The sequence below is a fragment of the Sorex araneus genome, chromosome 3 (assembly GCF_027595985.1).
Source record: "Sorex araneus isolate mSorAra2 chromosome 3, mSorAra2.pri, whole genome shotgun sequence".
NCBI classification, from domain to species: Eukaryota; Metazoa; Chordata; class Mammalia; order Eulipotyphla; family Soricidae; genus Sorex; species Sorex araneus.
This window is the reverse complement of record NC_073304.1, coordinates 220,140,525-220,153,672: the sequence shown is the minus strand read 5'-3', so window position 1 is coordinate 220,153,672 and position 13,148 is coordinate 220,140,525. Positions and strand designations below refer to the sequence as shown.

The following is a 13,148-nucleotide window of genomic DNA, read 5'->3' as shown; positions in this document are numbered from 1 at the left end:
TTCAGACCTCAGGGAAAAAAATACTCATAAGCATAAGAAACAGACTCACTTCTTATATATATGCGTATACCTTTATTGAAAACTGATCATTCACTCCTGAAGAAAAATCCTTTATATTAATATGCAAATGTACTGTTTAGAAATCAGATTCCCTCAAAGAGATGCTACTCTTTATGTTACTGAGAACAGTGAGAGGTAAATAAGATAGCGTGTAGGAGGAGGAATAATTTTAGAACAGAGCCATCTAAGAGCTGCTGGTAACAAATAGATCAAAAAAATAAAATTAATGAAAGCAATTTTAAACTATTAAGCACTATTTAGCATACTCATAATTAAATGACATTTTTGTTGGTTCAATGTACGTTCAGTGACTTATATTATTGGGAACCTATTATGTGCTTGGCCCAGGAATATAACAGTAAACCAAATAGATCCCTATGTCAACAAATTCATAATCTTCTAAGGGGAGATATACTATAAAGATACTCTTCTTGTTTTTTTCCTTTTAATAAGTCTCTTTTTAAAATTTTTTGTTGACTACCTGTGAAATAGACCATTACAAAGCTGTTCATGTCTGATTGAGTTTCAGTCATACAATGATCCAACACCATTCCTCCACCAGAGTATGTTTCCCACCACCAATATCCCCTGTTTCCGGGGCTGGATCTATAACACAACAGGTAGGGCGTTTGCCTTGCACGTGGCTGACCTGGATTCCAATTCCCAGCATCCCATATGGTCCCCTGAGCACCGCCAGGAGTAACCCCTGTGCATCACCAGGTGTGACCCCCTAAAGCAAAATAAAAGTCCCCTGTTCCCTCCCACTCCCACCACTACTCTCTACATACACACACCACCCCACCCCCACCCCAGGCTGCCTTTATAGCAGGTACTTTCCCTTTTTCTTTCCTTTTGTGCATTTATGAATTGCAATACAGGTACTAAGAGGTCAGGTATGGACGTGACTACCAAGGCTTCCAGAAGTACAAGGAGGTGGGGGGAAGTTGCCCATCTCAGCCCCCAGAAAGCAGAGATTTCAGTCAAAACCCACATCCCAAATTTTCAGCAGATTATATCTCAGTAAGGTCCATCTTGAGATGGTGGGGTTTGACTGGGAGCGTGGAAGCAATTTTGAATTGTGGAAGCAAGTGGCTGCTGCCTCTCTGCCTCGGCGGGCACCAGGCTGACCCTGTCCCCTCTGATTTACCGTGGGTCTGTTCAGCCTTGCACAGGTCTGAGATTAACTGCAGCTTTTGGTCTCAGCTTGTATCACTGAACCAAAGGTGGTTTGTGGGCATGACTCCCACATACCTAAGTTTTGGCCATTTAAGTTCTCGGGAAACTTGGTCCCAAGTTGTTGGTAGGGCCAGAGGCACAGCAGCAATTTTGGGGTATCTGGAAGCCTGAAGGTACCATCAAGCTGCTGATGCACTTGCCCCCCAGGTACAAGTTGATTTGCTCGGGAGGCACCATACTTCCATCTTTTATCTCTTGAAGTAATGTTTCATAGTTTTTCTTCGTACAGGTCCTTCACTTCTTAGTTAAGCTGATTCTAAGGTGTTTAATTTTTTGAGGCACAATTGTGAATGGAGTTTTTTTTTAATATCTCTTTCATTATTTGTATATAAGAAAGCCATGGGCTTTTGGGTATTGATTTTGTAATTGACCACTTTGCTATACAAACTTACTGTTCCTGGAAGCTTTTTGTAGAGTCTAGGATTTTCTAAGTATGTCATCTGCAAATAGTGAAAGCTTACCTTCTTCCTTTTCTATCTGGATGCTCTTAATACTTTTTCTTGCCTAACTGCTATGGCAGGTATTTCTGGTGCTATATTGAATAGGAGTGGCAAGAGGGCAACCTCGCCTGATCTTAGAAGCTTTTGGTGTTTTCCCATTGAGAGTAATGCTTGCTGTGGGCTTATGGTAGATGGCTTTGACTAGATAAAAATATTCTTAAGGGACAGAGAGATAGTATAGGAGATAAGACTCTTGCCTTTCAAGCAGAAAGTTTTATCCCAACACTGCATATAGTTTGCTGAGCACAAAACCATGAATAGCCTTTGGGTTCTTCTGGGTTCTCTGGGTGGTCCAAAAATAAAAGCAGTGCATTCAGATACAAGAACTTAATGGACTTATCCCATGCTTTGCGGGTCCAGGTTCATTCCTGGCACCACGTGGTGCCCTGATCATAGAGCATAAGTAACCCCCAAGCCCCACCAAGTGTGGCCCCCAAAACAAAACAGATACCACTACAGAACCAAAGAGGTAGTATAGAAGTGAAGGTGTTGAGGGCTAGAGCTATAAGCAGTTACGACATTTGCTTTGCATATGGTCTCCCAAGCACCGTTAGGAGTAATTCGTGAGTGCAGAGCCAGGAGTAACCCCTGAGCATTGCTGGGTGTGACCCAAAAAGGAAAAAAAAAAAAGTGAAGATGTTGCTTTGCATGCAGTTTACCCGGTTCAATCCCTAACATTGCATGAGGTCCTCTTAGCTCTTCCAGGAGTAACCCCTGAGCACTGTTGGCCCAACACCCATATGATATGTATCCAAAAATAGATACATCTACATACTCTAAGAAGTATTTAGAATATCATACTAGTTACTGACAAGAGACAGAAATTGACTGCTTTAATTAAGGAGATCAGAAGGAGACTATTTAATTGTGTTTTGCTTTGCCTTAGGGGCACTGCATCTGGCTTGTATAGGGCTTACTCCTGACTCTGTGCTCAGGGATCACTCCTGATGGCACCAAGGGACCATAAGGGGTGCTAAAGAGCAAAGTAAGGATGGCCACATGCAAAGCAAGCGCCTTACTTGCTGTACTGTTTCTCCAGCCCAATCAGTTATTTCTAAGCACTCTTACTTAATTTCCCCAATATCAGTTCCATTGCTCCTTATTTCCTCATTCTGAATTTGTCAAAATCATGGTTATGAAAAATCTCTTTCTTGGAGCTGGAGAGATAGTACAGTAGGTTGGGCACTTGAATTACGTGCAGTCAATTTATGTTTGATCCCTGTGGTCCCTCGAGCTCCTCCAGGAATAAGCTCTGAGCACTGAGTCAGAAGTAAGCCCTGAGTACAACCAATGTAGCCCAAAAAAAGAAACTCTCTGTCTTGGGACTGGAGAGATAGTACAGTGGGTAGGACTCTTGTTTTACATGGAAACCACCCAGATCTGATTGATCCCCAGCATCCCAGATGGTCCCTCGAGCCCGCCAGGAGTGATTCCTGAATGCAGAGCAGGAGTTGTCCCTGAGCACTGCCAGGTGTAGCCCCAACACAAAAACTCTTCATTGTATGTATTTTTATGTATATTTTATTTTAGTAACTAAATCTTTTGAAGGGAATCTGGGAAGCGTTAATTTCTTTAGATGGTAATATGCAATTCAAGGATCAGGAATTCTCCAGTTTTCTTTATAATGTCACACTATTAGCCATTTAATCTAGATGCTAAGTGAACATTTTGAGAAGAGATAGATGTTGAAAATTAAAATAAATTAAGTCCCAGTGAGGTGAAAAGCCAATTGTTCATTTCTGCCCACAGATTTGCTTCAGTGAATTTATTTCAGCAGCTGAGCTGCTAATCATTTCATTCAGTCCACCAAAAAGAATTATTTGGGGTGGGGGGAGATTCAAAGCTCTCCCAGGCGATCTCTCTGCTTTGCCAGCGGCTTTTCTTTGTCTGACCCCTGCTGTTTGGATTTGGTTTCCTTTAGCATGATTTTGAAGTCAAAGGAGATGTTGTCAATGGAAGAAACCACCAAGGCCCAAAGAGAGCAAGAGAATCCCAAGGCAGAAAGGTAAAAAACCTCCTCCTTGTGTAAGTTCTTTACTAGTTCTCTCAGTCTAACCGGGTAAGTATTACTCCATTTTATTACTCCATTTTAAAGATGAAGGAACTCTGAGATTTAGAGAAACCGCTATTTTGTCCAGATTCAAATCTAAGCTGATTATTTACAGAGCTAGAGTTTGAAACCTTGCGAATATAGTTTGTGCTCTTTATGCTACACTGTGGTGTCTTTCTTAAGGCAGTGTTGTAGGGGACCTTATGGGATGCGGGGAATGGAACACAGGTTGGCCACGTGCAAGGACAGCACTTTACTCACTCCAGCAGGGCTAGGCACTTGCCCCATAAGGGTCCCTTAAGAACCACCAGGGATGATTCCTGAGTGCAGAGCCACAAGTAACTCCTGAGCATCACAAAGTGTGGCCCCCCCAAAAAATAATAGTAATAAGTTTACTACCTCACTTACTGTAAGCACATTTCAGTTGTTCAGTAATTACTTGTGTTTCCAGTCAACCTTACTATGCAAATACAAAACATTTCCATCATTTTGAAAAGTGCTGTCAAGCACTGTGAGAAAAGGCTCCTCGGAGGCACAGTGTGATCTGTCTCTCCTGGAAATCAGACAGAAAGATCCACAGAGTCAGGCTTCACTTCTAGATCAAAAACAACAGAGCCAAAGAGATAACTTGAATGGGTTGAGCACATCCTTTGCGTGCTGGAGACCCAGGTATGCTCCCCGGCACTACATGGTCCCCTGACCACTACCAGGTATGGCCCCAAATAAACAAAAATACTGGGGCTGGAGCGATAGCACAGCGGGTAGGGCGTTTGCCTTGCACGCAGCCGACCCGGGTTCTAATCCCAGCATCCCATATGGTCCCCTGAGCACCGCCAGGGGTAATTCCTGAGTGAAGAGCCAGGAGTAACCCCTGTGCATCGCCGGGTGTGACCCAAAAACCAAAAAAAAAAAATACTACTTCAATTACCTGAAAGAACATGACCATTTGCAGAGCAGTGTGAAGGTAGGGACAGGTATTTGGGGACTAAGGAAGAAGGAAAAAGGAACAGAACGTCTGTGTGTCTGTTTGTTGTATAAACATAGACCTCTGCCAGTTACGGTCATTGTTAATGTTGATGTGCCAAGTCAGCATGAGCTTCAAATGACAGCTAATATATTAAATTCCTTGCCACCAAGGCCTTTTATTAAACGAACAAAAAAAATTTTTTTAAAGGACCGATATTTTTCTTTAATAAGTAACGATACCGCCATAAAAAGCTTATCAGGGAGGAACGTGGGCCTGATCATTGTCTAGATGGAATAATCAGTTCTTGAATGACAAGATATGAGTATAGAGTAGGTTGCCCACATAAACACATTGTAGGTCTTCTAGGCCAGAAACATAGCTCAGTTGTAGAGAACGTCTTTTTTTTTTTTTTTTTTTTTTCAATTTTTAATTGAATCACAGTGAGATGCACAGTTACAAAGTTGTTCATGATTGGGTTTCAGTCATATAATGTTCCAACACCCATCCCTTGACAAGTGTACATTTCCTACCACCAATGACCCCAGTTTCCCTCCCGTCATACCCCATCCCAGCCTGCCTCTGTGGCAGGGATCTCTCTCTCTCTCTCTTCTCTCTCTCTCTCTCTCTCTCTCTCTCTCTCTCTCTCTCTCTCTCTCGAATTTATAAGGCTCTGGGCTCAACTCCATCAGTGGAGAGAAAATTATTTTCCAAAAGCCAACTAGTTCTGGACATAGGGCTGTCTCTGGAAAGTAGAAATAGGATGTGATCACTTCTAGGTGTCAGAAGGTAAAGAAGAGAATGTATCAGAGAAAACAGCTCAAAGAATTGGTGTTTATGCTTTTATTATTTATTTGTTTCTGTGTTTTGTATATGGGCCAAACCCAGCTGTGCTCAGGACTTACTCCTGACTGCACTCAGGAATCACTCCTGGTGGGACCCAGGGGACCATATGGGCACTGGGGATCAAGCTGTTGTGCCAGAGGCAAGGCAGGTACTCACTGTACCATCTCTTAAACCCTGGAGTTTATGCTCTCATGTGGACAGTATTTGCTTTACTCCCCAGCATTTGCACGGCCACCTAAACATCACTGGGAGCATCCCTGAGTACAGCCTCTTGTAGCCAAAAAAAAAAAAAAAGGAAAAATTCTCATACTTGAGAGTCTCTCTATATTGTCCTTTGTAAAACCCCATATAAATACAAATACTATTTTATAACTAGTATTCCTTTATTTCCATTCCTTCTCTTTTCTCCCAGATCTTCAGAGACTTAGAAATTTGTTGCTATGGACCCTTTACTAACATGCCCACAGGTAAGAAACTGGAATTATACTGTCCAACACTAATCACTTTATTATATTGTGCTGTATTAGATATAATACTCCGAAAGAGGCATTGCTTACAAGGTTTATCAGATTGGTGAAGTATTTTATAGATTATTTCTTCATCACCCATCAGACAAAACTACCGGCATGTTACCCTATGGTAGAAACCACCCGCACCCCTTCTCAAGGCAAGAACAGTGAAGAGTTAGGATATGGGGCTGAAGCAGTAGTATAGCAGGGAGGGCACTTGCCTTGCACGTGCACGTGGCCAACACAGGTTCAATCCCCAGCACTTCATGTGTAGAGCCATGAAGCTCACCTGAGTGTAGAGCCAGGAGTAAGCCCTGAGCACCACCAGGTGTGATCCAACCCCCCCACACACACATACATCCAAATAAAAGACCTAGTTTTTCTGTGTTCAGAGGGGATAAAGATGTTGTCTCTGCCTTCATTGCAAGAAAGAAGGGATGTAAGAAATTAGGGAGAAGAGACATTTTGGATTTATAAACATCAGGAAAGAGCTTTCCTTTTTCTAGATACCTTTGTTTAATACAGAAAAGAAAGGAGAGCAGCTGCACAATTCCCAAGGGCATGGATGGCACTCCACACTGGCCCAGAGCAGGGGAAGACCCTTGATGAAGATTTTGTACTTAGATTTGACTTTGAATGTAATAATGTGTTTAGGAGTGCTTTGAGACTCAACACTGGAGTTGTGTGACTCTGAGGATATGATGGGTACATAGATTTGGTTTGTTCTTTTCAAAATGAAAGTGATCTACTTTTGGCTCCTGTGGCCAGATTGGCCCGCAGGGACACTGGTCCTCTTACTCATCAGAAGACAGCCTTGGCATGGTCAGGGACAGAGGAACGGCAACAACATAACCTGGCAGACTAATTTTGCTTCTGTCTTCTTTATTGGCTATTGTTTGGATTTATATGAGCTGTCACTCAAAGATTTCTCGAAGCTTCTTTGGTGTGTTAGCAAACAGGATCTTGGGGCTGGAATGATAGCACAGCGGGTAGGGCATTTGCCTTGCACGTGGATGACCCGGGTTCGATTCCCAGCATCCCATATGGTCCCCTGAGCACAGCCAGGGTTAATTCCTGAGTGCAGAGCCAGGAGTGATCCCTGAGCACCGCTGGGTGTGACCCAAAAAGCAAAAAAAAAAAAAAAACAGGATCTTGGAGCCGGAGTGATAGTACTGTGGGTAGGGCATTTGTCTTGCACGCAGCCGACCCAGGTTCTATCCCTGGCATCCCATATGGTCCCTTGAGCACCACTAGGAGTTATTCCTGAATGCAGAGCCAGGAGTAACCTCTGAGCATTGTCAGGTATGACTTTAAAAAACAAAGAAAAGGAAAGAAGGTCTCTAAGTAGGAATCCTTTTGGAGGTGAGTTAACTGACCTCAGTTTAGTCAGAGAGGAACACCTCAGCATTGCCCAGTAATGACTGATAGAAAAGAGAGCCGCAATGGGGCAAAAACTACCTGCTGCTCAGTGCTGATGTTTTGCCAGGTGCAATAGGACATTTCTGTCATTTCTTCTGATTCTGTTCCCTCAGGTGTGTTGACTTCAGTGCAGCAAATTATCTTTCCCCACAGTTGTTCTGAGTCTGTCCAGAAAGATAGATATACTTTTTGGCTAAATGAATTATCTTCCTGTCTCTTGACATTTGCAGTAAGGGTGACTGTGATTATCAGTTACCAACAAAGGAGGGATGGAGGGAAGACACGTGGGTGTGTTTTACACAGTAGTTTAGCCAGCATTTTAGCAAAGTAATTGTTATTAGGTGTTGGATATTTTTTCCTTTCAAAAAAGGGGAGACTTTTATTTATGAGACCATTAATCTTTTTTTCCTTCTGATTTGAGTTTTTAGAGCCTTACCAGTGGTGTTCAGGGACTCTGCTCTCTTATAAAGAGAAGTTAGTATATCAGAAGCAAATTGGCATTGAATCCATACCTCCTGGTATTGATTTTTATTAGTTTTGGTGGGAGGGGGTCACACCACAGGGTACCTGGGGGATTCCCGCTGTTCCATGCTTGTGGCGCCTCCTCAAGGTGTGCGGGGGCACATACAATGCCAAGGATTGAACCTGGAGCCCCCACGCACAAAACATGCCCTCCAACCCTTCGAGCCACCTCTCCCTGGCCTCCATTTTCCTTTGAGGCCTCTCTATCCCTTTGTAGCAGAGAGACTTCCACCCCCTGTCAAGTCTGACTGCCTCACTATAAGCCTTCATTCAGAAAAGTAGAGGCTAGAAGGCTCAGGTTAAGTGTGCAGATTAATGTGATTATTTGAGATCTATTTATTATTTGTCCTATTTAGATCAGCTAGAGTGGATGTTGCGCCTCTGTGGGGCTTCTGTGGTAAAAGAGCTTTCATCCTTTACCCGTAGCAAGGTAAGTGTTGGTGACCTTTGTGGGGGTGAGGGGGGTGGAAGAGTGCTCAACCCTGCAGTTGAGCAAGGCTGGCACACATCAGTCCGAATCCCCCTGTTTAACCTCAGAGGTTTCTTTTCTCACTGTCCTTCTCTAACCACCTCCCTGTGCCAGAAGACCCCATCCTTAAGGGATAAGCGGGGATTTGGGAAATGCAAGTACTTCTTGTCCTGAGGAAAGGAGGTTTTTTTCCCTCTGGCCCTTCCTTATTGCCGTGTGCCCTTCTACCTTCTTCCTGTGGGTGCCCCTAAAGTAGTTGGCTTCAGCAGACCTGTAAGAAATAATGAACTGACTGTCCCAGAAATCCTGCTCTTATTTCCTAACTGCTGTTTCCTCCCTGGGGATGCAGGGTAGGCACCCAGTTGTGGTTGTGCAGCCAGATGCCTGGACAGAGGACAGTGGCTTCCATGGTAAGATACTTGCGTGTGTCTCTGTCACTACACTTGACCCATTGTTTAAGTTCTTAGCACATTCTGGGTGCTTAATAAATATTTGTTGAGGGCCAGAGTGATAGTATAGCGAGTTAGGCATTTGCCTTGCATGCAGCCAACACAAGTTCTATCCCTGGCACCCATATAGTCCCCCAAGCTTGCCAGGTATGATCCTTGAGCACTGATTCAGGAGTAAGCTCTGAGCACTGCTAAATATGGCCCTCCCCCAAAAAAGAGAAAAAAGAAAATACTTGTAATATTTATTGAATGAATAAATGAACGGATGAAGTGTTCTTTTAAACTTGGTATTCATTTTATATATGTAAGAGCAATGCTTGAACTGTTTTCATTGAGTGGGGATTAAACATGAATTTTCAGCACTGGTAACTTTTCCTTTAGCAAAATGGAATTTTATAATAAGAGACTGTAAGCTTTCACCAGTAGGTACTCCTCAGGCTTTTGAGTAAAGTTCTATATCTTAGAGCATTGTTCAACAGCTTCTCTCCTACTTTAGTAGCCTGAAGAATTCATACAGGAGGGAGAGATAGTACAGCATGTAAGGCATTTGCCTTGCACGAGGCCAACCCGAGTTTGGTCCCCAGCATCCTATATGGTCCCCCAAGCACTGCCAGGAGTAACCCTTAAGCATTGCTGGGTGTGTAACCCCGACCCCTCTTCCCTCTCCGCCTGGCAAAAAAAAAAAATCATTCAGAGACTAGAGTGTTAGTTCTGTGAGTAGAGTGCTTGCCTGATATGTGGCGGATCTGGGATCCCCTGTATCCCAAATGGTCACCTGAGACCCACGAGGAGTGATCCCTGAGCATCTCTGGATGTGGCCCCAAACAAACCTCATACAACCAGGGGCCAAAGAGACAGCATATTTGGGAAGGTATTTGCCTTGTAGATGGCCTCCCTGGGTTTGTTCCCTGGTATCCCAGATGGTATCCCAGGAGCCTGCCAGGAGTGATCCCTGAGCATAACCAGGTGTTACCCTCCTCCAAAAAAAAAAGAAGGGGCTGGAGTGATAGCACAGGGGATAGGGCGTTTGCCTTGCAGGCGGCTGACCCGGGTTCAATTTCAGGCATCCCATATGGTCCCCCGAGCACCACCAGGAGTAATTCCTGAGTGCGAGTGCAGAGCCAGGAATAACTCCTGTTCATCGCTAAGTGGAATCCCCCCCAAAAAAAGAAAAGAAAAAAACAATTCAAGCAACCAGATCCCTGGAGTATGTTGCTTAGCATTTGGTCTGGGGGTGTAGACTGACACTAACTGCTTGTGTTCTCTGTCTCCAGCAATTGGGCAGCTTTGTGAGGCTCCTGTGGTGATCCGGGAATGGGTATTGGACAGCGTAGTCCTCTGCCAATGCCAACAGTTGGACAACTACCTGGTTCCTCAGATCCCTTAGAGTTGCTGCTGATTTCGAGCCAGCCACGTGGTTAGGATCTATTTCCGGACGACTCAAAAAAATGAGCTTAAAAATTGGGGCCTGTGGCCAGAGAACTAATACAGCAGGCAGGGTGCTTGTGTTACACATGGTCAACCCAGGTTCAATCCCCTGCCTCTCAATCCCCGAGCACCCACAGGAATGACACCTAAGTGCAAAGTCAAGCGTAAGCCCTGAGCACACCACCAGGTATGGCCCCAAAACAAGAGAAATAAAAATGGGGCTACGGAGCTGGAAGTAATACGGGGATTGAGCCACTTGCATTGCACACAGCTCACCCTGGTTCATTCCCCAGTACTGCGTGTGTTCCCTGGAGCACTGCCCGCAGTTATCGCTGAGCACAGAGCCCTGAACCTTGCCAGGTCTGGCCCAAAAGCAAAAGGGTAAAAAATAAAAGTGGAGACAAAGAGATGACTCAAAGAGCTGGAGTGCATGCATGCTTTGTTTGCATGCAGGTTTGTGTTCTGTCCTAACACCACATGATCCCCCAGAGCACTGCCCCGTGTGACCCTCAAAACAAAAGGAAGAAAAGAAATCACCTATTTCCAGACCTGAATGCTCCTCTCCAGTCCTTCCAGTCTCAAGTTACTAAATATTTTATGTAAATCAGCCTGCAAAGAACTTCTGGCTATGCAAGGGTCTCTTAAAGTTATTTTGCTTCAAGCCTCTGTTCAAAATTTTCATGAGCACACAAAATTGTGGTAATTTTTCACCTGAAAGGATTTTAAAACCATTTAAATCTGCCAATTGAGTGAGGTGCTGATTCATTATTTATCAGACCTATTCCTTGTGCTGGGGCTGGCAACTGAGCTGGAGTCACAGAGGGAATGGTCTTGGGAGAACAGCTCTGCTTTCTGAGTTAGTTCCTCTCAAACCTGTGTTCGTAGAGGCCAAGGGTTAGACCCGTCAGTGGAAGGCAAGTACTTGGAGATCTGAGGCATGCATGACTGAAAATCAGAACAATGCTTGGGTAGGTTAGCTATTGGAGTGGGATATTGGAGAGGGAATTCAGAGGTTGCTATTAAATATAAATAAGAAACTTAGTGTTAATTAGAGAAGAGGAAGTCATGCTGACCTTGATCTCCAAAGTCTAGGCTATAATTGCTGGATTTAAAAAAAATTTCTTATGGGACCAAAGCAATAGTACAACGGGTAAGGCGTACAGCTTGCACACAGCTGACCCAGGTTTAATCCCCGGCATCCCATATGGTCCCCTGTGCACCTCCAGGAATAATTCCTGAGTGCAGAACCAGGAGTAAGCCCTGAGCACCACTAGGAGTGGCAAAAAAAAAGGGAAGGAAAAATAACTTGACCAGAGAGACAGCGCAGGGATTGTCTCTTGCTCTGCATGTCACCGACTGAGTAGTGCCCAACTCCTGTGCGCCGCTGGGTGTGGCCCAACTACCCACCCTCTGCAAATGGAATTTCTTAGTTCTAATTTCTTCGTTCTGAATAAAACAAAATACTTAAGAACGGATGTCAAAAGAGAATCTTCTAATTCTACAGTAGTAATAAATGTTTCTTGTTGCACTCTCATGTAACCCATTCCTCTTGAAATGTAAGATCTCTGATATAAATATTTCATATCTGTAAAATGACGGATCCCACCAGGGAAGGGGCTGTTGCTTTCCTTAAGGTAATTTTTTTCTCCTTTCCTGCCTATTGCTGATCTGTACACTTCATAAATAATTTTGTTTGCTGAAAGAAAAAGAAAGTGTTTTCATAGACTCATTATCCAGACCTGTTTATAGCTATTAGAAGGAACAAGTAGTCTTCCTTAGCCCCCCAGTGTGTGAGGACAGACTTGATTGTACAAAGTTTATTTTGTAAATGTTGTGCTGTTCACTTGCAAATAAAATTGGTGGCAAACACTTGACCAAGTATGACTTCTTGAAGCTTCTGCCTGCAGTCTTTTTTAGACCTTTTCCATTGTATTTATGTCTCATCTGTAAATTAAGGGTAGTGATCCACCTTGGGTTATTGAGGAAACTTCAGTATCTATTATTACCCATAACAAAGTGTCACAAACCTAGAAACTTGAAACAACATGTATGTATGGGCTTGGGAATGACAGAAAGGACTACTGCACATGCTTTTCATACTGGAGCCCCAGAAAAGATTCCTGAGCACTGCACCTGGGGTAGTTCCTATGTATTGCAGATTGAGTCCCCTATTTCCATTTTCAAAGCCAGCAAATAGCTGGTTATGAATCACATTTGTAATCTCTGAGTGCTACTTGTCTAATTCAGAGAAGTCTCTGCCCTTAAGAACTCAAGTGGGGGGACTGGAGTGATAGCACAGTGGGTAGGGCCTTGCAGAAGACCGACCCGAGTTCAATTCCCAGCATCTCATATGGTCCCCTGAGCACCGCCAGGAGTAATTCCTGAGTGCAAAGCCAGGAGTAACCCCAAAAGAAAAAAAAAAACCTCAAGTGGGGGCTGGAGCAATAACAGCGGGTAGGGCATTTGCCTTGCAGGCGGTCGACCTGGGTTCGATTCCCAGCATCCCATATGGTCCCCCAAGCACCACTAGGAGTAATTGCTGAGTACAGAGCCAGGAGTAATACCTGAGCGATGCTGGGTGTGATCCAAAGAGCAAAAAAAAAAAAAAAGAACTCAAGTGATTAGATTATAGCGATAGGTAATCTGTGGTGATCTCCTGATCCTTTTTTTTTTTTTCCTGTTTGGGTCACACCGGC

The 13,148-nt window shown here is 43.9% G+C and overlaps 1 protein-coding gene across 1 annotated transcript in view; it reads left to right on the top strand.

The window, feature by feature from the left end:
* The window catches only part of BRCA1 (BRCA1 DNA repair associated), a 61,416-nt gene extending 49,108 nt beyond the window's left edge, over positions 1 to 12,308 (top strand). The window contains exons 15-19 of the mRNA XM_055133209.1: positions 3,718 to 3,801; positions 6,069 to 6,123; positions 8,463 to 8,536; positions 8,925 to 8,985; positions 10,299 to 12,308. Coding sequence (XP_054989184.1) covers positions 3,718 to 3,801; positions 6,069 to 6,123; positions 8,463 to 8,536; positions 8,925 to 8,985; positions 10,299 to 10,411 — 387 coding nt within the window. The 3' untranslated portion in view covers positions 10,412 to 12,308. The remainder of the gene's footprint in view (positions 1 to 3,717; positions 3,802 to 6,068; positions 6,124 to 8,462; positions 8,537 to 8,924; positions 8,986 to 10,298) is intronic.
* Positions 12,309 to 13,148: the final 840 nt, after the last annotated feature.